At 50.7% G+C, this 22,874-nt stretch overlaps 1 protein-coding gene across 1 annotated transcript; it reads left to right on the top strand.

Annotated features, from left to right (window-relative positions):
• The first annotated feature begins 17,652 nt into the window (after window positions 1–17,652).
• On the top strand, window positions 17,653–22,236 carry WFIKKN2 (WAP, follistatin/kazal, immunoglobulin, kunitz and netrin domain containing 2). The gene is made up of 2 exons (XM_007941872.2): window positions 17,653–17,856; window positions 20,716–22,236. The coding sequence occupies exons 1-2, from the start codon at window positions 17,653–17,655 to the stop codon at window positions 22,234–22,236; spliced, it is 1,725 nt and encodes a 574-aa protein (XP_007940063.1).
• Window positions 22,237–22,874: the final 638 nt, after the last annotated feature.

The following is a 22,874-nucleotide window of genomic DNA, read 5'->3' as shown; positions in this document are numbered from 1 at the left end:
TGTAGGCAGCATATTGATGGGTTGTGTTTTCTTCTCCAATCTGCAGTTCTCCATCTCTTGAGTGGTGCATTTAATCCATTAACATTCAGGGTAATTATTGGTAAGTTTGAATTTGTTGCTGTCATTTTGTTATATGTTTTTTCATGGTGTCCCTGGTTTCTTTATTCCATATTATTTTCTGTGCTGAGCTCATTATGTTTATGAATTGTGTTCATCATATCCTTTGTTGCTGTTGCTTTAGTATTTGCTGAATATTTGTGCTTGTCCTCTTTTTTATTGTGATGTGAAGGTTTATCATTTTTTTTTGAGGTTGCCCTATGATTTATAATTTTATCCCCAGGTTTAGAACAGTCCATTCTATCTTGTATAAGTTAAGGATCTTGAGCTGGGGGCATCAGCCTGGATGTTCCAGGTGGGCCCTATATAGTTACCAAACCAAAAACCAAACCCACTGCCATCGAGTAGATTCTTACTCAAAGAGACCCCCACTGGGTTTCTGAAGTAGTAAATCTTTATGGAAGCAGATTGCCCCATCTTCCTTCTGCAGAGTGGCTGGTGGGTTTGGACCGCCAACCTTCACAGAGGTCCTTAAAAGTAGAAGAAGGAGGCAGACGAAAGAGGCAGAGGGAGATCTGACTACAGAAGAGGAGGTTGGAGTGGCGTCATGTGAAGAGGACTCAATCCACCATTACTGGCTTTGAAGATGGAGGAAGAGGGCATACCAAGGAATGCAGGTGGCCTCTAGAGGCTGAAAAAGTAGGGAAATATATTCTCCCTTAGAGGCTCAAGAAGGAACATCGTCCTTCTTACACCTTGGTTTTAGCCCAGGAAGCCCATTTTGGATTGACCTCCAGAATTATAAGAAAATAAATATGTGTTGTCTTCAGCCACTAAATTTGTGGTGAATTGTTACAGCAGCCATAGGAAACTTATACACTGCCTATACCAGACACTCACACATAATGGACACCCTGCAATCCTCTCAGTGTGGATCTTAAGTCTCCTGGTGGGCCCATAACTTGCTGCAAATTATGTGCAAAGTTTCATAGCAGCTACAGCTGCCACCCCAGCTGCTCCATCACAACTTCATGAGCAGATGTGGTGTGGCAGGATGTCTTAGCTAGGCCCGGGCCAGGTGGGGATGCTTCTAGAGAGATTAAATGGTTTCCCACATATATATTTTTTCCTTATAATATATATGGAGGTCGTGGAAACACCTGGGAACAAATGGAACTGGGATCCCAAGGGCCGTCATGGATGTGGAAACACACCTGATGGATTAGAGCCAAGTTTGAAGCCAGGACAATGAGAACTTGCCTAAGAAAAGAAGTTGATGTGGATGGACCACAGGGATGGTGGCAGGGAACTGTTTAAGCCTCACCTTGTGAGGAAGCTGGTCCCAGAGCCCACCTCAACCTGGAGACCTGGGAGAAAATAATTGTGATTTATGTGAACTGGGAGATCTGTAGGCTTTGAGCTCAGATACCCTTGCTTGACACTAAGGGAGGCTCTGAGTCTGTATCTTTTTGTAAAATTGCATTTACCTACAAACATGAGGATCTAAGTGGCAGCAGAAGCAGTTGAGCCAGACAGAGTAGGTGACTGGGGTGAGGCCAGGGGTCTCAGCATGGCGAATGTTGCCTCTGTGGATTACTTGGGCCCTTAGGGGACTAGAGCCAGGCTGGGGTAAAGCAGAAAGAATGTTTCCCTCACTTTGAGACAATGATTTGGTTTGATAGGTTTTTAGATCTATCAGCAGTGATGGCAGCAATCATGGGCATGAGATTCTGGGCTTGGAGCAACTCTTCAGAGAAACTGTTGGGCCTGGATCTGTGGAGTCCTGATTGGAGATGGCCCATGATGACAAGGATGTATTTGGTGTATACATAAGTACAGTGGGGATTCTCAGAAATATCACAGAAGGTCCTATAAAAGACAGGCTTTCCTGCAGTTCAACAACAAAAACAACAAACAACCTAGTAAAAAATGGGCAAAGGACTTGAATAGACATTTCTTCAAAGAAGATATACAAAAGGTCAACAGACACATGAGAAGATGCTCAACATCATTGGTCACTGCCCTCGAGTCACATCCAACTCAAGAGAACCTTCCTTGGGTTTTTGAGGTGATATCACTATGGAAGTAGATTGCCCAACTTTCCTTCTGAGGAGTGGCTGGTGGGTTTGAACTACCAGCCTTCTGGTTAGCAGTCAAATACCTTAGGCAATACACCACCAGAGCTTCTCATTATTTACCAGGGAAACCAAATCAAAGCTACAGTGAGATCCCAACTTTCATATTGTATGGCTCCATTTATATGAAATACCCAGAACAGACATTCATGTTGTTGTTGCTAGGTCCATCCAGTTGGCCTCTACTCATAGCGACCTTGTGTACATGTGTACAACAGAACAAACATTGCCCAGTTGTACACCAGCCTCACAATGCTTGCTCTACCTGAGCCCATTGTTGCAGCCACTGTGTCAGTCCATCGTGTTGAGGGTCTTCCTCCTTCTCACTGACCCTCCACTTTCCCAAGCATGATATCCTTCTCCAGGGAATGGTCCCTTCTGACAACATGACCAAAGTAGTTGAGACAAAGTCTGGCCATTCTCGCTTCCAAAGAGCATTCCCGCTGTACTTCTTCCAGGACAGACTTGTTTGTTCTGGCAATCCATGATATTTTCAATATTCTTTGTCAACACCACAATTCAAAGGCATCAACTGTTCGATCTTCCTTGTTTAGTATCAGCTTTCACATGCATATGAGGCAATTGAGAACACCATGGCTCGGGTTAGGCACACTTTACTTAGTCTTCAAAGTGACATCTTTGCTCTTCAACACTTTAAAGAGGTCTTTTGCAGCAGATTTGCCCAGTGTCATATGGCAAATTTATAGAGACAGAAAAGAATTTGTGTGTTGTCAGGGGCCGGGTTGTTGTTGTGAGGTGCCACTGAGTCAGCTCTGACTCATAGCGACCCTGCCCAGGAACGAAACACTGCCCAGTCCTGTGCCAGCTTCACAATCCTTGCTATCCCTGAGCTCATCATTGCAGCCAGTGTCAATCCATCTCATTGAGGGCCTTCCCCTTTTTTGTTGACCCTCCACTTTACCAAGCATGGTATCCTTCTCCAAGGGATAGTCCCTTCTGACAACATGACCAATGTAGGTGAGACGAAGTCTGGCCATTCTTGCTTCCAAGGAGCATTCCAGCTGCACTACTTCCAGAATAGATTTGTTAGTTCTTTTAGCAGTCTGCGGTACCTTCAGTATTCTTTGCCAACACCACAATTCAAAAGCATCAATTCTTCTTCAATCTTCCTTATTTATTTCCAGCTCTCACATGTATATGAGGTGATTGAAAATACCATGGCTTGGGTTAGGTGCACCTTAGTCTTCAAAGAGATATCTTTGCTCTTCAGCACTTTAAAGAGGTCCTTTGCAGCAGATTTGCCCAGTGCAGTACATCTTCTGATGTCTTAACTGCTGCTTCTATTGGTGTTGATGGTTGTGGTAGTTATGTTTGTGTGTCAACTTGTCTGGGCCTGGTTGAGTGGCTGGGCAGCTGGTGGTAGTTATTCCCTGTGATGAGACTGGCAATCAACTCCATGGTGGGATCTACCACAAGCAGCTGAGTAGCTGCCTTTGGGATGTGGTCTGCTTCCTGTATATAAGGAGAAGCCTTGGGAATGGTCTCTAGCCTATGGCACGCTTGGACCCTGCATGTAGCTGTGTCATTGCTCAGCAGCCTGCTATGCTCTGCCGACCTTGGGACTTACAATGGACTTAAGTTAATGGCCTGCTGTGTAGTTTGGTAACATTGGGACTGTGCCTTTTTACTTGTCAACCTTGGGGCTTCTCCCTCAGCAGCCAGCAGCTGTCTGAGTGAAGAAAGCCTCTAGCTCCAGTGGGCCAGGAGCAGGAGGTAGAGCTGGACCCCAAGGTCGAGGGGCTTTCACCCAGCCCCTAGAGCCTGGCACTTTGAATAGGGACTTAAAGCCTCCATATTGTAAGAATAAACTTCTGTTTGCTAAGGCCATTCCATTTGTGGTATATTTCTTGTCAGAGTGGCACTAGGTAACCAGAACAATTGTGGAAACAAGTAATATGAAATCATTAACAACTTCAATCTTTTCTCCATTTATTATGATGCTGCTTATTGGTACAGTTGTGAGAATTTTCGTTTTCTTTATGTTGAGATGTAAGGAGTGAGGAGAAAATAGGAAGTGACTGCTTAAGGGTAGAGGGTTTCCTTTTGGGGTGATGAAGAAGTTCTGGAATGAAATACTGTGATGGTTGCACAACATTGTGAATATTCTCAGTGCCACTGAATTGTGCACTTTAACATGGCTGATGTGTATTTTACCACACACACACACACAAGACCTCTCTCCAGCAAACCCATGGGAGCTGGAAGCATCAAGTCTCAGAGAATGCTGTTAGTGGGGATACAAATAGATCCCCTGTTGGGAAGTTGAGACACCCACAATACCTTGGTCACAGGGCCTCTCGTAGGTTGAAATATGGGGAGGGGTCTCAGGAGTGCCATTTGGCAGGGCCCTTCTGTTTACAAAAGGAGTCCTTGGGTGGTGAAAGCCACTAACGGGGTTGGCTGTTTATCAAAGGTTGGAGGCTCGAGTCTACCCAGTGTGAGTCCACCAGTGAGTGCACCCAGAAGTGCCTCAGAAGAAAAGGCTGGTGATCTACTTCCAAAAAATCAGCCACTGAAGCTCTGTTGAGCCCAGTTCTACTCTGACATGCATGGAGTCCCCATGAGTCAGAATTGACTGGACAGCAGCTGGAACTGGACATACTACAAAAGGTCTCAAACTGAGGTTTTGGATGTTCCCTGTAAGCAAGGTTGTTCATCCCGAAGCAGAGAGGCCGTGGCAGAATTGGGAGAAGGATCTTACACAGCCTTGAACGTACACCCCGTCCTGGACCACAATGCCTGTCCTTCCTGGTGAACAAATAATGTTTACAAATCCTGTCATTATCTGTACACAGCATGTTCGTTGTAAGGGATTTTATAAAGATTTAAGTGTGAAGTAGGCTGAATAACAGTCTCCAGACATATCAGGTCCTAATCCCTGAACCCTGGAAATGTGGCTCTATATGGCAAAGATGTGAGGTAGAGGTGGGGATTATCCTACATTATCAAGAAAATAAAGCAAAACCCCCATTGCCGTGGAGCGATTCTGACTCACAGCAACGCCATGTTCCAGAGTAGAACTGCTCCGTAGGGTTTTCATTACAGAAGCAGTTCACCAGGCCTTTCTTCTACAGGGCCGCTGGTTGGGTTAGAACCGCCAACCTTTAGGTTAATAGTCAAGTACAGTTGGTTTGCACCACCCAGAGAGCCCTCGGACGATCCTGGTGAGCCCTAAATGCAATCACAAGTGTCCTTATAAGAGGGAGGGAAGCCTTGATTGGAGTGATGGGGCCAGGGAATGCTGACATCACTGTCATCTCTTTCTCATCCAGTTGCAACAGGGAGGAAGCTACAGTGTAGTCGCCAAGTGTATTCACTGAGTATGAAATAAACTTGGGCTGTTGTAGGGGTGGGGAAGGAGGGGATTAACTTGGAGTCAGTGGCTCCCTGAACAGTGGGGAGACCTTTCCAGTTGTCACTCAACTGGAAAGTTGCTCTCTTCTTGCCATAAATCAGGGTGGTCTACACAGCCCTTCCTACTACAAGGCAGAGAGTAGCCGCCCAGGTAGCTGGAAGCCACAGGTGGTGTTCGCCCTGGTGGGCCTGGGGGAGAGAAGACATCTCAACACACTCACCCAGAGGGGTTAAGAAGAGCAGTGGCCAGAGTCATAGCAGCACAGGGGTGGGGCTCTGTACATGACCAACTCAGAACGTCAAGAAATTGACTGCAGAGGTTAAGAAGTTTCTGCCAGGCTGTCCTTGGGCCTACTCCTCCTGTCTAACATGCTCAGCTGCTAACTGAAGGGTTAGAATTTCAGCCAAAGGCACCTCAGAAGAAAGAGCTGGTGATCTATTTCTGAAAAATCAGCCACAGAAAGAAACCCAACGCGGCAGTTCTACTCTGATATACATGGAATGTAAGTGAGTCAGAAATGACTTGATGGCAACCTTATTTATTTCGGTTTTAGGAAGAACTGATGGGAGAAAGAGTTAAAATGCCATGAGTGGTTGGAACTGCTGCACCAAGTTGTGACCACGAGGAGGGACAGGGCAACGTGGCAAAGAGTGAATGACAACACAGACACTCTTGATTGGTCACATCCATCACCCTCGGGCAGGGCAGGGAGGGGCAGGAAGAGCCATAGAGGCCCTGGGAAAGTTTAGAGGTGACTCCTAGGGATGGTGATGCCAAGGGACTCCTGCAGAGCTGGAGAGAAGATAAAGGGAGTGGAGGAGCCACTCCTGAGCAAGATGATGGCATCATAAACTGGACACATGGACAAGGAAGACACAGAGAAGTAGGCATGCAAGAGAGGTTTTGGAGGCAACAGCAACAGGACTCGGTCACTTAGCTACAGAGGAGGGAGGAAAGAGACAAATTACAGAATTTCCCTCAGCAGAGAGCAGTCTCCTCCTTGTCACGGACCACAAGGCCCCTCCAGCAGTGGGGCTAGCCACCTCTCGGGGGACACCTTTCCCTGAACCTCCTCTTCTCTAAAATCCTAACAGTCACTTACGTTCATCGTCGGTCGCTGGGAGGTTCCTCTGCCTTCTCCCCTCAGCCCTGTCAGTCCCTCTGCCTGGAACACTCCGTATGTGGGAGTATTTGTGATTACTTGAATGCCCTGAAACCCCACAGCTCAGTGTCAAAAGAAATTTGGTAGAGCTTTCCCCAAGTTTGACAATAATCCTAACCATTTTCACTTCAGTACCAATAAGCGTTACAAAAGTGAGAAAAACTTTTTCTAAATTCTCATAAAAAAGTCTGCACTGTCCAGTTCAAGCCTGACCAACCATATCTCTTTCTTTTTTATTATTGTGGTAAAACACACGTAACATGAACTGACTCTTCTAGCCATTGTAAAAGTGGTGTGGCAGCAGTGTCAGACCTTATCTAACTTCACAAAGGAGGAGGAAAGTCACCATCAGTGTCAGCCCAAGGCTGATTCCTATGAAGCAGAGCTCATACATATCTCCTCTCTCCACCCTTTATACCAATTCTGACACCATCCCTCTCTCCCATGGCACTTTCTACTTCTCTGCTGAGTTTCATCATCATTGCATTGGTCACACAGAACTCACAGACAATACTCATGAATATGGGGCTTATTAGGGAAGCAACAGGGTACAGTTCAGGATCAGGAATGGCTCAGGATCCAGCTCTTCAGTCAGAACAGCTTCTTGGCAGCACTCACGGCAGGCCTCTCCCTGACCCTTGGCCCCTTGGCCCCTTGGTTCTCTTGTGCTGTCTTGGCCTCTGCCCTGCTTAGGCAAATGTTAAAAAGCTCTTTAGCTCCACCGATAGGTGCCCAGAGCACCCCACTCTGCCAGTAAGCCTCGGCCCAAAGGCCTGCCTCTGGGATGGCTTATTTTAAGCCTAGTGGGATGGCAAAACTGACCAATCCCCATGTTAGAGTTCCATACTCTTTATTTTGCCCTACAAGGGTGTCATGCACCTTATTTGCATTATTACTGAGTTGTCCAATCCCCTTGGTGGGCCACTAGCACCTTATTTGCATAGGCCCACCCAATCACTTGGTGGGAGTTATAAGATTATGATGGGAAAGGCAATATAAAGTGATCTATCACACACAGGCACTTTAAAGTTACAATTCAGTAGCACTTAGTGTATTTACAGTGTTGTGCAACCACCACCACTATCTAGTCCCAGAACATTTTCATCACCCCAAAAGGGAACCCTGTCCCCATCAGCAGTTACTCCCCATCTCTCTTCACTCCCAGCCCCTGACAAACATTAATCTACTTCTCTCTATGGACTTGCTTATTCTAGACATTTCATCCAAAAACCAAACCAAACGCACTGCCGTCAAGTTGGACCCGACTCATAGTGACCCCTCCTTGGGTTTCCAAGGCAGTGTCTCTACAGAAGGAGATTGCCCAACCTTCCTTCCCAGGAGTGGCGGGTGGGTTTGAACCGCCAGCCTTCTGGTTAGCAGTCAAGTGCCTTAGGCACTACACAACCAGAGCTCCCAGACATTTCAGGGATAGGGAGAAATACAATATGTGGCTTTTTGTGTCTGGCTTCTTTCACTTAACATGCCATTTTTAACGTCCAACCATGTTGTAGTATGTATTAGCACTGTATTCCTTTTTTATGGTTAAAATAATATTTAATTGTATGGATAAACCATATTGTCATATTTGTCCTTGGGGGAACTGGAGGGGAATGGAGCTCCCATGGTGGGTGGATGTGTTTTCTGGGAGGTGACCAGGAGCACAGATGATGCCAGGCCTCTCAGTGTGTGTGGGGGGGGGCACTGTTGCTGCTAGAAGCGCCTGTTAACTCTGCCAAACCTGTGGGGAAGCCTCAAGGGGCTGCAGGAGAGAGCTTCTGGCAGGACACTCAGCTCAGGTAGACAGCCACAGGTCACGCTGAGAGAATTCCACGCTCTGGAACCTCCAGAACCTCCGCATTCTTCTCCATCACCTGGGTCTTCTTCAAACTTCCCAGGGGAGACAGGTGGTCCCTTTGTGTTGGCTGCTGAAGTCAGTGACTTCTGTAGTCCTGTCAGCTGCATGGCTTCTGTGCCCACTTGGGGCTTCCCCCACCAGCAGACAGGGCTGAGATAAACCCAGTTGCAGGAGGTTGTCTGCTCCCTGGGCTAGTGTGAATTTCCTCTTTGCTGATGTGTTTTTTTTCCCCTTAGTTTACTTCGCAAATGTTTGAGTGATGGAAACCTTGCCATGGAGGAGTGCCAGACTGCCCCTCAATTCAAGCCTGCAGCCAATGGGAGTGTATGAAAGGACAAATGCTTGGAGCTTGCCCCAGTGACAGAATAGGACAAATCAAGTCCTGCCATGGGATCAGGACAAATTTAACAAGCGCTCCAGGTGATTCTTATATGCATCAAGCATAGGGTGCTCTACAAGCACCTCCTTCAAGTTCATACCCAGAGAAGGAGAATTCATCTCTTGAGTTATGAATGAGAAAAAAAAAATTTCTAGAATGCTAAAACTGTCTAGAGACTGTGTAGATCTGCTTCCTAAGTTACAGCTTCCAAGCTGAGGGTTCGTGTCTCCTCTTTATGAATCCATTCAGAGCAGTGGCTTTAATCTGTGGCCTACCTCTATAGAATCTCATCTGTCACTTGGTGTTTACCGTGGCAGCTTGCACTTTGCCATGATGCTGGAAGCTGTATCACTGCTATTTCAGATACCAGCAGGGTTACCCATGGTGGGCAGGTTCTAGCAGAGCTTCCAGACCAAGACAGACCAGGAAGAAAGACCTGGTAATCTAGTCATGAAAATCAGCCAATCAAAACCCTAGGGATCACAGCAGAGCAGTGTCTGATAGGGTCCTGGAACGTGGGCCCCCGGATTGGAAGGCAGCAATGATGTAAGTGTGCCGATGATGTAAAGACGCAGCAGGATCCAGCAGCGCTGTTCTCTTAGAAACATGAGGTTGCCATGAGTCGGAGCTGACTTGGCGGAAATAACATTATTTAGTGTCTTGATTTCTTTTCACTCACAGTTCTAGAGATATGAAATAATGAACCATGAGTTGAAGTAGACTCAGTGGAATCTAACAACAACTGGATGAACTATTAAAGTCTTGCTTAGGCCTTCCCTAATAATCCATTATGGAAATGTGTATAGTGATTATCTATGTGCACTGAGAGTTGGAAGCCTGGCTGAAGCCTCCTGGTCTAAGCTCTATTCTCTAATCAAGTTCTGATGCATGGAGAGAGAGGCTCTGTATTGGGAGAGAACTCAGATATCAAGGTGAGTAAGGATGAATGACTATGGTGCTGAACTTCATGTCCCAGTCAGCTATTGTCTTGTTCCTGTACGTTTCCTCCTTGGGAAACCCCAGGGGGGAGAAGGATTAGTCAAAGAATCAGGCATCAAACCCTCATCCCAACACTCTAATACCCTTGGTGGTAGAATCTTTGCCTCCCCTGATCCTTGCATAATTAAGGTCACTTTGGGCATGTTGGCAGATTCAAGGTCACTGCCATGGGTTCAAACCTGAAGGTATGGAAGGACTGACTCCCTTGATTAAGTGTCTCCTGCCTTCCTTTCATCCTCCAGCTTGCTCCCACCTTCCTGCTGCTGACTCCAGAGTTAGGAGTAGCCCCTCCCTAATCATCTTTGAGGAAACACTTGCTCCCCACCTGCCATGATGCCTGTCCACTGGACTCAGGGTTAGAGAAGCTACCTTCACCCTGGACCCTCACTAGCAAGAAGTCCTTATGGTGGCTTCTGATGAACGGGCCCAACCCATTTTCTGCCCGCACTCAGTGTGTCAGTGTCCCCAACCCTGCTGCCATGAAACGAGAAGTAGCTTCCTACCACTCACCAATTTCGTAATTGGTTCTGTTTTTTAAATGCATAGTGTTTATTGTCATGCCATTTACAACTGTGAATCGTAATTGATTCTTACGTTTTCTATGCTGCTGTAAGCTAGAGCAGTGACTAACCAATGTACTTCTTTCTTGTGGTCTATCTCTTCACCTAGCTGCACACTGGGTATTTTTTCCTGAAACTTCCATCCCCAACACCTACCCAAAAGAGAGAATCAAAGAGCAAAGGAAACCTTTTCTTAAATGAAAGTAAAATCAGGGCTTCCTTCTGGGAGTGGTGTAAGCATGAGTCAGAAATTTTTCCCTTGAGTCCTGCTTGGACTGGCGTGGACTCACTTGGCTCTGGGCACGTTGGCCCTCTTCCAGGTCCTTGAATACTCCCACCACCTCCTACCTCAGAGCCTTTGCACGTGCTATTCCCTCTTTGCCAGGCTATCCATGATTTATCCTTCATGTCTCAGCTTCAATGTCACTTCTGCAAGAAGCCCTTCTCTGGCCCCTGCACTAATTTGGAAACAGGACTCTGAACTCCCAACGTTCTTCCCTGGAATCGGAGCTGGCCAGGTTGTGTAGAGTCTACTCCAGCCACTTTCCACCTTTCATAGGTGCAAAGTGGTCCAGGGAGAGGAGGGTCCCAGTTGATCCCAGTTTCCTAGGATCAAGCTCCCTGCATGTTTTGTTTTAAGTACTCACCATAACCTGTCATTCATACTCATTTGTGTATTTGTTTAATATCTGTATCCCTCACCAAAACTTCAAATCCACACATTCTCATTTTCTACCATCCCCTCATCCCAAATACAAACCAAACCCGTTGCCACTGAGTCAATTCTGACTCATAGTGGCTGTGTGAGACAGTGTAGTACTGCCCCATAGGGTTTCCAAGGTTGTAAATCTACAGAAGTAGACTGCCACCCCTGTCTTCATAGAGTGGCTGATGGATTTGAACTGCTGACTTTTTCAGTTAGCAGTCAAGCACTTAACCACTGTGTCCCCAGGGCTCCTTTAAGGCACACAATGGGTCCTCCAAAATGCTTGTAGGAAACATATGAATAAACAGTTGCCCCATTGGCCTAGGGTTTGTGCATGGAGCTTTCCTTTAAACCTGTGCTCCAGATCCCTCCAATGGCCAGCTCTGCAGGCTCAGACTTGGAGGACAGTCCCAACTGTTCCCTCTGCTATCCAAAAGGCAACTCTGGCAGCATCCTTGTTTCTGAGTCCTGACTCTTCATGAGCACCAAAGACAAGGTCAGCTGAAATTGGCCTTCGTCACAGCCCCTGCGTGACTGTTGTGTTCATATACTGCTATGAAACCATCCCAAAAATTAGCGTGGGAAGCGCAGCAGCCGGAGCCGACCCCAGCCCCGCAGCTGGGAGGCTTTCTGGCTTCTGCACTCCCATGTTTGTCTTGGCTGAGAGCTGCTCAGGCTTTTTGAAGCCATTCCATCAAGGCAACGCTGGCGGAGACAGAGCAGGGCTCACAGAGGAGGGAGTGGGAAGGGGCCTCTGCTGGGAAAGTGGAGGTGGTCATGTAGTGATGGCTGACCAGGACGAGAACACAGGCCTCCTGGCCAGTGCTCAGCCTATTGCACCTTGGACCTTCCCAGGAGTGTGAGGCATTTGAGACAGGCCTGAATTCCATTCAGCACTGATACCCACCTTCCTCCAGGAAGGTGTTTGAGGCTGGAGGGTACCCAGCATTGTGCTGCCCCGGAATCGTGTCTCCTGCCTGTGCTGCTCAGCACACACAGATATACCCAGACACCTGTGCTCCAGCTTCCTGGGACGTTGCCACAACAGCAGGGTATCAAAGGAGGAGGCCTGAATGCCTGGAACCCTGGGCCGTGCCCCACCACGCCAGCCTTGTGGTTCTCAGGTCTTGTTTCAGGGCTGCTTGCCCTTGAGGCTGGTGTGGACCCTCCCATGTCCTGTTCCGCACAGATGCCGAGGGTCACGTGTCCCACAGCTGAAGTCCTCCCTCGTCCACCCCCACCATCTGCTGAGGCCCCAGTAATTATTCTAAGGCCGGTGCAGTCTAGCTCAGAGGGGAGAGTTCACGCAGCCCTGTAATGTAACCCAGGCCCTTGGCTGCTCAATCAGGGGGGTCCCCAGCTGGGTAATGAGCCGGCTGCTTTATTGAATTCCCTGGCTATGTCTGACTAATCACCGAGGCACCCTGGGCTTTCTGAGAACCTATCTGAGCTCTCTGGCAGTGAACTTGGTCCTCTCTAGCACCCCAACTCCTGCTCCTCTAATCCTTCTTCCTCCCCAAGTATACTCGGAGTGGGAAGCTCCAGGGGGTTGGCCTCCCACATCCATCTGGGAGAAAAGGAGGCTGCCTCCAGTCTGGGGCCCCGAGCAAGCCGCTGGGTTCACTCTACAGGGGCTGCCCCAGGGGAGACAGACCTGTAGCTCCCACCCCTCCCCTGTCTCCTAAACCTGCTGACTTTCCCTCTCACTTCTTTCCCTTTCCCGGCCTTGCGGAGAGAAGGCCTTGGCCAGGAAGGCTGTGTGTGCTGTGGACCAGGCCTTTGCAAGAAGAGGGTAGGAGACCACTTTCCCCTGGCCTTGCAGACTCCTGCTCAGACTTCAAGACCATCCATGTCACGTCTGTGCAGCAAGTGGTAAACCCAAGGCCTCCTTACTCCTCTCTGCCCACAGCCTTGAAGGACCTCTCGTAGTTTTTTTTTTCCATAGGGTCTTTATGGATCTTGTTGTGTGCCATCAAGTTGATTCTGACTCACAGCAGCCCTATATGAGTAGAACTGCCCTACAGGGCTTCCCCAGGTGTAATCTTTATGCAGGAGCCCTGGAGGCACAGTGGTCAAAGTGCTCGGGTGCTAACTAAAAGGTCAGCAGTTCAAACCTACCAGCAGGAGAAAGATGTGGCAATCTGCTTCTATAAAGATTACAGCCTTGGAAAATCTATGGGGGCAATTCTACTCTGTCCTATAAGGTTGCTATGAGTTGGAATCAACTTGATGGCAGGTTTTTTTTAAAAAAAACCTTTACAGGAGCCCCAAAACAAAGCTCAGAATGCAGGAAGGGGCAGGAAAGAGGATGAATGGAAACAGAGCCCAGGGAGGAAGTGGGAAGAGAGCTGTTACATCGAGGGGACAGCAACCAATACCACAAAACAAAGTATGTATAAATTTTTGAATGGAAAACTAATTTATTCTGTCAACTTTCACTCAAACTACAATTAAAAAAAAAAAAAAAAAACCTTACAGGAGCAGATTGCTGGGTCTTTTCTTTGCATAGCAGTTAGTGGGTGCAATCCACTGACTTTTTTATTAACAAGTAGCTGAGTACTTAACCACTGTGCCACCAGGGCTTCTTACCATTCTTTTTGCAGCCTTGTTTCTGGACTTCTAGACTGTGCCCTCTCTGTGGACTGAGACTGCTGGCTGGTCTGTGTACCCAGAACTTAGCACATAGTAAGTGCTTTAAAATGCATTTGTGGAAGGAAATAAAAGAGGGAGAGTTAAGAGGCTTGGTCTGTGTATAAGCAACATGGGCATCTGTGACGCTGGCATAGGTCTGTGTGTCTGTCTGTGTGTCTGTCCGCATGCGGCTGAACTTCAGCCAATGAAACCTCTGGCCTGGCTGATTTGGGAAATAGTGTCAGCTGTATTGTCAAGACCTTAATGGCTCAGGAATTGTTATACCCAGGGTGAATCTGAGGTCAAGGGTCACCGAGAGTTCACTCTTTGTGTGTGACTTCCTACTGGCTACACCTAGAACAGGTCTTGAACCCACCCTGGAGGGCCTGAAAATCCATGGTACCTTTGCTCTCTGAGAATGGTGGGGGCCAGAGGGGGTTCTTTGGAGATGAAGGCAGAGCCAGCCCTCTTTCTGACCTTTCACGCTGAGGGGCAGCAGTGGCTGAACTGTGCCTGATGTCTGTGGGAGGGGTGGAAGGCCTGAGACTTCCACAGGACAGCCAAGAGGCCAGCCAGGCCAGCCTAGCCCAGGCTCAACTCCCCTACTCCAGGCCTGAGGAGTGGGGAGGCCTGGTGGATGCTGAGCTGGGGACCCAGGCATTGATGAGGCTGGACTCTCATCACCCACTGGAGAGGAGTGTGAGGGAGACAGAGAGTCAGGCAGACAGACACAAGAGAGGCAGGGCAGCAGCGAGGTAGCTCGTTCTGAGGGACTCAGGCCGCACCCGCTAAGGGAGGGGCTGCATGGAGGAGACTTCAAAGTGCTCCCAAAACGGTTTATAAACAAGTCCGTCTGGTGGGGCAGCCAGCGGGCCTGGTGGGGAGGCCTTTCTGGAGGGGCTGGGAGCTCGCATGGAGTTGCGTGCAGAGCACAGGATTGGGGTCATGGAGGTGACGGTGGGAGCCGCGGCTCCGCCTCACCTGGGGGACCCTGGGCAGGACCAGTTTAACCTCTTCGTGACTCAGTTTCCTCTTCTGCACTATGGAGCTCACAGCAACACCCCACTGCCTGCCTCCTGGGGCTGGTGTGAGGGTCAGCGGTGATGATGTTGGTGAAAACGCCGTGTGGGCTCGGAGCCCTGATCAGATGTTATTTATTATTCTGAGCTGTTTTTGGTGGGAGACTTGGACAGGCTGAGAGGACTGGCGTGTTCTAGGGCCCCTTCTTCCCTGATTGGGTTTTGAGAGTTCTTGGAGCAGTGTGGTCAGAATGGGGCCCAGGGAGGGAGAGGCCGCAGCGCTCAACAGGACCGTGCTGGGCGGAGGGCTTTGTCCGTCAGCCCTCAGTAGCCAGGGTCGGATGGGCAGATCTCCCTGTGCTTTTCGGATGAGCTGTCCCCCAGCCTCTGCTCTGTGGCCCCTCCTCCTGCCTCCTCATCCTGAGCCTGCTGTCTATCTGGGTGATACCGATATGGAGAAAGAATCAGCTTTTCTCCCCGGATCCTTGTCCTCATGTAATGGGGCTGTGACAATTTTTCTAAGTCCTGCTTAGAAATGTGTCACTGTCCATTTCCCTTTGAGACATCAAAGGAGGCTGAGCCCTCCACCCGCTGCTCACCAACCGCGTTCCTTCAAGCACTGTGTGGAGGCCTTGCTCTGAGCAGCTGGAACATGGGTTTATAAAATTACAGGGAATACGAAGCAGCCAGTGTCGCCCGCTGTCTGCCTTCATTACTGGGACTGGCCTTGGAGGAAAGTTTATTTCAATAATTTAGGGGATTAGGGTCTGATACCCTTCATTAGCTATTTGACATGAGCAGAAAAAGCAGGTCTTGCAGAAGAACCCATGCCATGGGGAGCAATTGGCTCCGGTGGGGAGAAAGCAGCACGCCGCCCAGGAAGAGGAAATGTCTGCAGGTGGAAAAAGAATGGCTTGTCTTTTCACAGTTAAACTAGATGGTGACCTACAGCCCTGAAGGGAGAAGTAGAGCTGGGGAAGGCGGTGCCTGGGCTCAGGACTTAGTTTCCCTATCTGTAATATGAGAACGTTGCTGGGGGCTTCAAGGTCCTTCGAGCTCCATCCCCATAATACATAGCAACTCAATTACCCATTTGGAGTTTGGCCTTGAAAAGGCACCTCTTTCTTCTAGGGAACTGTCTCCCTCCTGCCACATAGCCCACGGGAATCTAGTGACCAACACAAAGACACAGACTGCTTGCTTTTCTGTGGCATTTTGGAGACAAGCCATTTCGTGCCAAGTGATGGAGAAATTGGGCCCGTTCCTTGGAAGCTTCTGGCTCTCGCCCCCACCCGCTCCATAAATACAGCCCCTGATGTTTCAAAAACTTCTTGTCCAACATGTAAAGGTCAGAGTTTGGGCAGTTCTGACAGTAAAGTGGGGAGAGGGTGGCTTCCAAGGGCTCTGCCCACACCTAGGCAAGCTGGTTTCCCTGCTTCCCATGTTAATGGTGGGGTCCTGGAGCTGTGTGACATGGGGCAAGTTACTCTCTGTGCATCCATTTCCTCAGATCTAAAACAGGCACAGGTTGTTGTGAGGATGAAATGAAATGATGGGGATAGAGAGCATGGCACATCTGAGAGCCCAAGAAATATTATCTATGCTTATTATGACAGTGTGTGACCTTGGGTGACTCACTTGCCCTCTCTGGCCTGGTACCTTTCCTTTAGAGAATAGGGGAAATGGGGTTATGCCTGTGAAGTGCTGGGCACTCAGAAAGAGCTCACTAACTGGCAGCCATGATGGTCATTCGCGAGGGCAGCTGGGTAGTGGAGTGCGCTCTTGAGACACTGTTACCATGTAGGTTTTCCTGGAGCCGAAAAGTGTGTCAACCCAGGAGCGAGGAATGTGATCCGTCCCGGCAGCCGGGGGAGCCGGAGCATATCTGGTATGTGTCTCTGGAATGATTTTGGGAAAATTCACTGAGGTTGGAACTTGAGACTCGAACTGCTTGGGACAGAGAGATACAGAGCTGTCCGCGTGCACGCCCCCAACAAAGGCCTTGCTGCTGGGATAGGAGTCGGCTTACAGAGCACAGCACTGCTCAAGCCCGCCCTGGAATGGCCGTGAACTTGTTGTTTTTCCACGTCATTTGCTCTCAAATGTACTGTCAGGCTGGGCGATGCTAACCCGGCAGCGGCTGCAGGTCCCTCCTTGTAACAAGCGATCGTGTGTTCTTTAGAGGTGGCCAAAGGGGAGGAGGGGGCCCGGCCACGGGGAGGTGGGGTGGGGGAAAGGGAAACAAATTCCTTCCTTACAGGGAGCTTGCGTGTCCTGGAGCCAGCTCCCCCAAAAACGTATGGCATTTCTGGCCCTTGAAGGGGTTAAAGGCCTCCTGGAGCTCAAAAACAAGCAGGTGTCCCACCGTGCCAGATACAGCCGCCTAAACGGCTTCCAGCTTTTTTTTCCCCCCTTCTGCAACAAGTCTGCGATCGGCCACGGGACAGAGGATCCAGCAGGCTGCCTGTGACAGGCGTCAGGTTAGCTCACTCCCACTCGGGTGCGCCCAGGATATAAATTAAGCTGGGGCCCCTGCTGCGGCTTCTCTCCCTGCACACTCAGGAGAGGGAGTTTCCTTCCCAACCTTTCTTTTATCGGAAACCGGCAGCCCAGCAGGCTGTACTGACTTGTGGAGGCAGCCGGGGCAGCAGCCTCTGCTACGAGGAAGCCTGCTGGGTTGGGCAGGGGCAGGTGTCTCCAACCCCTAGAGAAGGAGAAGACCCTAGTGGACCCCAGCCCCTGGGGTTGTCTCAGGGGGCCACAGAACTGCACCATGTGGGCCCAGGGGTGCTGCCGGTTCTGGTCCCGCTGGGGACAGGTGGTGGCGCTGCTGCTGTTGCTGCTCGGGGTGCCCCCGCAAGGCGGGGCACTGCCCCCCATCCGCTATTCCCACGCTGGCATCTGCCCCAACGACATGAACCCTAATCTCTGGGTGGATGCCCAGAGCACCTGCAAGCGGGAATGTGAGACGGACCAGGTGAGTGGGTGTATGAGTGGGGGGATTGGGGCCCGTGGGGTGTGGATGACTCAGGAGTGCCTGCAGGGCCCAGAAATGTGGAGGAACATGGGTAGTCCACATGGAGTCACGTCTATCTGGTAACTCTGAGGCCCAGGAGAAGAGGCAAGTGTGATGTCCAAGTTCACAGGGATCCATGGATTCCTCGTCTCCTGCTTGCTGAGGGCTGCTGTGAGCCAGCATGGTGCCAAGAGTAGCGTATTTCTGGCCCCACATGTCAGCCAAGTGGGCATGAGCATCCCCTTTACAGGTGAAAGAGCAGACAGCAAGGTGTAGTGGGCAGTGATGAAGGGCGGGGCTGGAACCTCTGCCTGGCAACAAGGCTGTATCCCCAGGTGTTTCGATCCTAACCTGAGAGTGCACCTAGCTGAGGGTCAGGGCAAGCAGGAATGGCTTGGCATGACTCTCTTTGGGTGTCCCTGGTGGGGCACAGACTAAGTTTGAATGTGCCAGGTTCCTCGGTCCTCCCATCTCTCCTGGTCACAGGACACTGTGCCAGGGCCGGTTCTGGAGCAACGCTTTCCTAGGGATGACTTTGGTGCTCTTGCTCTAGGGAGTGGTGACTCTTGAGTCCAAGGGCCATTCCTGCTCACTCACACCAAAGACTAGGGGCCTGCTGACACCTGCACCTGCCCCAGGCAGAGGCACTTCCTGCGAAGCCTGGCCAGCTTTCGGGCAGTACCTTGTCCCCTGGGACTCCTGGGGCATCAGGGAACATGAGAGACCTGGTATTCCCTCTGCTTCTGCCAAATGCACCCCACCCCAGGAAAGCTCAGAGTCACCCTGGAGAGACATCTCTGCCTCACAAAACCCAGAGGACAATTTTCAGGCCTCTCAGGCCAGATGCTGCCAGTGGGCACTGGTGGTGCTGAGGGCGAGGGAGATAGGGAGTCAGAGAGCTGGCGGAGTGTTTCTGTCCCAGGGAGTTCATGCTGTTAGCCTGCTGCATTGGCGGGAAGCCTGTTTCAGGGCACAGTTTAGCCTGAAAGCAGATGGGACTTGTGGACAGTGAGTTTCTGGCTGATTCTAGTGTCTTGGGGAGAAAGGACCTGTGTGAGGCTGAGGACTCAGAGACCCACGAGTACCTCCTGGGTCCTTACGTAAAACTTTACTCAAGGACCCCTCTAGGTTTCCTGGTCCCTGAGGACCCAGTCTTTGGGTTGTACCTCTTAATGCTAAAGGAGCTGCCTGCCAGAGTCCTGTAAGGAACTGAATGACCCTCAGGCCAAGGAGCAGGTTCTCCTGTCTGCTCCCAGCCCCCAACTCCCCACCGTGTCTCTCTCCCTTAGACCCCAGATCTGAAATCTGCCCATCCCTGCCCTAAAGCCTCCCCTGGTGTGGCCTAGAAGCCCATGCCAAACAAAGGCTGCAAAACAAAGTCCCCATTCTGAGCTGAAGGGGGAAAAACAGTAAACAAGTCAAGCAGGCGGGCTCCACGCAGCCGGGGCGGGGATATTTCCCCCTCTTAGCCGATGTGGAATGTCAAAGAGGCTGAAATGAAAGTCGCAATGACAAGAGGCCAGCTCTACGTGGGAATATACTACCAGGGCGGAAGATTAGGAGCGCTGCCCGCCTGCCCAGTGGGCACCGTGGGTTATTGTTGAAAACACCTTGTGAAATCCTTGTTTGTGCTCCAGAAGCCTGTTGCTAATTTCGAGGAATTAAACTAATGCCTTACGTGACTCCACAGAGAATCAGAGGGGATTATGGCCTGGTAAGTCCTCGCTGACGGCCTCGCCCACCTTTGCCACACAAGGGGATTTTTTTTTTTCTCGTTTTCCTCACGAAATGTTCCACGTGTTGGAAATGAATGCCTAGGCTGTGGTCAGCCCCCGGTGGTGAGAGCTGGTGTCCTGGCCTGTCTCACCTGCCCCAACTCTTGGGTATGAAAGAATCTGGGTGCAAATGGTTAAGTGCTTGACTACTGACCAAGAGGTTGGTAGTTTGACTCCACCAGAGACACCTCAGAAGAAAGGCCTTGTGATCTGCTTTCCAAAGATCACAGCCATTGGAAACCAGAGGGCACAGTCCCACTGGATCACATGTGGGGTTGCCAGCAGCTGGGAGCAACTTGAAGGCAACTGACTTTTTGGAGGGGTCTCAATGGTGCCTCTGTTCCCAATGTATGTGTCCCCAAGGGGAAGGGAGGGGTGTACAACCTCAAACATCCGCCCCTATGGCTGAGTCTCCCGTCTTTACGGCTAGTGTGACCTCTTCAAGTTGCCAGAGTATCTTCACCCGAAAAAAGACAAAAAGGCAGCCTAGTTTGTTGAAACCCAGACCCACAAATATGTGTAGTAGCTCTGTGATGAAGACCCCCCACCCCCCACTTTCAGAATCCCATCCTCCTAGAGCTTGAAGCCCTTCTTGCCACTTTCCAGGTGTGAGCATCTGGGCATTACCTCCCTGAGCCTCCACATTCACCTCTGTACAATGACAGTCAGAATACTTCACCACTTGTCAATATGTGGCCTGTGTCTTCCCACATTACTGGCTGTGTGACCTTGGGAAAGTTACTTCACCTCTCTGTGCCTTAGTCATCATTACTTGTAAAGTGGGGATAATGGTTGTACCCACTTCATAGGTGTGATGGACATTAAATAAGTAGACAGCTTATTTAAATAAGCTTAGACCTTAGCCCATAGTAGGTGCTATGTGTAGGTTAGCTATTGTTATCACCATCATCCAAATCTTTGCCTCCTGGTCAACACATGATGGTGAGCACATATTAGTTTCTGCTCCCACTAACTGGAATGGTGGGAGGAGCCTCTCCCCTCTTCCTTCCCCTCCCTGCTCAAGCCTTTCCATTGCTCTTTGCAGGAGTGTGAGACCTATGAGAAGTGCTGCCCCAATGTGTGTGGGACCAAGAGCTGTGTGGCAGCCCGTTACATGGATGTGAAGGGGAAGAAGGGCCCAGTGGGCATGCCCAAGGAGGCTACATGCGACCACTTCATGTGTCTGCAGCAGGGCTCCGAATGTGACATCTGGGACGGCCAGCCCGTGTGTAAGTGCAAAGATCGCTGTGAGAAGGAGCCCAGTTTCACCTGCGCCTCCGATGGGCTTACCTACTACAATCGCTGCTACATGGATGCAGAAGCCTGCTCCAAAGGCATCACGCTGGCCATTGTCACCTGCCGCTACCATTTTACCTGGCCCAACACTAGCCCCTCACCACCTGAGACTACCGTGCACCCCACTACGGCCTCCCCGGAGACCCCTGGGCTGGACATGGCAGCTCCGGCCCTGCTTAACCACCCCGTGCACCAGTCAGTCACCATGGGTGAGACTGTGAGCTTCCTCTGTGATGTGGTGGGCCGGCCTCGGCCTGAGATCACATGGGAGAAGCAACTAGAAGATCGAGAGAACGTGGTCATGCGGCCCAACCACGTGCGTGGTAACGTGGTGGTCACCAACATTGCCCAGCTGGTCATCTACAATGCCCAGCCTCAGGATGCCGGCATCTACACCTGCACAGCCCAGAATGCCGCCGGGGTCCTGCGGGCCGACTTCCCGCTGTCAGTGGTCAGGGCTGGCCAGGCTACGGCCAGCTCGGAGAGCAGTGTGAATGGCACAGCCTTCCCCTCAGCCGAATGCCTGAAGCCCCCTGACAGTGAGGACTGCGGTGAGGAGCAGACCCGTTGGCACTTCGACGCCCAGGCCAACAACTGCCTCACCTTCACCTTTGGCCACTGCCACCGTAACCGCAACAACTTTGAGACCTACGAAGCCTGCATGCTGGCCTGCATGAGCGGCCCGCTGGCCGTGTGCAGCCTGCCTGCCCTACAGGGACCCTGCAAGGCCTACGCACCACGCTGGGCCTACAACAGCCAGACGGGCCAGTGCCAGTCCTTTGTCTACGGTGGCTGTGAGGGCAATGAAAACAACTTCGAGAGCCGCGAGGCCTGCGAGGAGTCCTGCCCCTTCCCACGGGGGAACCAGCGCTGCCGGGCCTGCAAGCCAAGGCAGAAGCTCGTTACCAGCTTCTGTCGGAGCGACTTTGTCATCTTGGGCCGAGTGTCAGAGCTGACTGAGGAGCCCGATGTGGGCCGTGCCCTGGTGACTGTGGATGAGGTCCTCAAGGATGAGAAGATGGGACTCAAGTTCTTGGGCCGGGAGCCACTGGAGGTGACTCTGCTCCACATGGACTGGGCCTGTCCCTGCCCCAATGTGACGGTGGGCGAGACATCACTTATCATCATGGGTGAGGTGGACGGCGGCATGGCCATGCTGCGGCCTGACAGCTTCGTGGGAGCGTCAAGCACCCGGAGGGTCCGGAAGCTGCGTGAGGTCATGCACAAGAAGACCTGTGACGTCCTCAAAGAGTTACTGGGTTTGCACTGAGGTCCCCACCCTCCCCTGGCCCCCACCCTGGCCCTCTTCCATCTACCCATCCCCCACTGCCCCACAGTCAACAAACTGGGCAAGGTCAGATTAGACACTTGGGCTGACGAGGAAGCATCAACCAACATCAGATAAATGCCACCAGAGGGTCCAGATCAACTTCTAGTCTTTGGGTCCAATAATGGGTCTATATTGCTTTTTCAGCTGAAAGGGACAACAGTAGATGTTTATAGGTACACACAAGTTATTCCTGACAGCCAGTCGGCTCAGATATTATCCTCCCTTTGCTGGCCACACCCTCCTCTGGCTCTCCCAGCTGCCTGCCTCAACCAGGCTCCCCAGCCAGGGTTCGAGAGATGGTGGTGGGCTGCATGGTGGTCACAGGAAGAGGTGAATGAATTGGGTTGAAAAGGTGAAGGGTGAAAGGAGGTCCCATGAAGTCATCAGGATTACTTCCCCACAGACCCCTGGATCTCTATGGACAGGCATCACAACTTCCCTGAGTGGGGACTGCTGAGATAGGACAAGGTGTTGTGCCTTGGGTCAAGTTGGCCCACAATATCTGACCAAGGCACCAACAGAATACGTGTTTCTTCTTGGCTGTGTTGGTGTGTTGATTCAGTTCCATTCGATTCAAC

Source organism: Orycteropus afer, unplaced genomic scaffold, assembly GCF_000298275.1.
Source record: "Orycteropus afer afer isolate SDZICR_OR568_19922 unplaced genomic scaffold, OryAfe1.0 scaffold00085, whole genome shotgun sequence".
In the NCBI taxonomy this organism is placed as follows: domain Eukaryota; kingdom Metazoa; phylum Chordata; class Mammalia; order Tubulidentata; family Orycteropodidae; genus Orycteropus; species Orycteropus afer.
Note: the sequence above shows the minus strand (reverse complement) of the source record. Positions and strands in the feature narration are given on the sequence as shown.

Coding starts and splice junctions, on each gene's coding strand:
- WFIKKN2 (XM_007941872.2), top strand. CDS start 17,653: ATGTGGGCCCAGGGGTGCTGCCGGTTCTGGTCCCGCTGGGGACAGGTG. Junction 17,857..20,715: donor GGGAATGTGAGACGGACCAG/GTGAGTGGGTGT, acceptor TGCTCTTTGCAG/GAGTGTGAGACCTATGAGAA.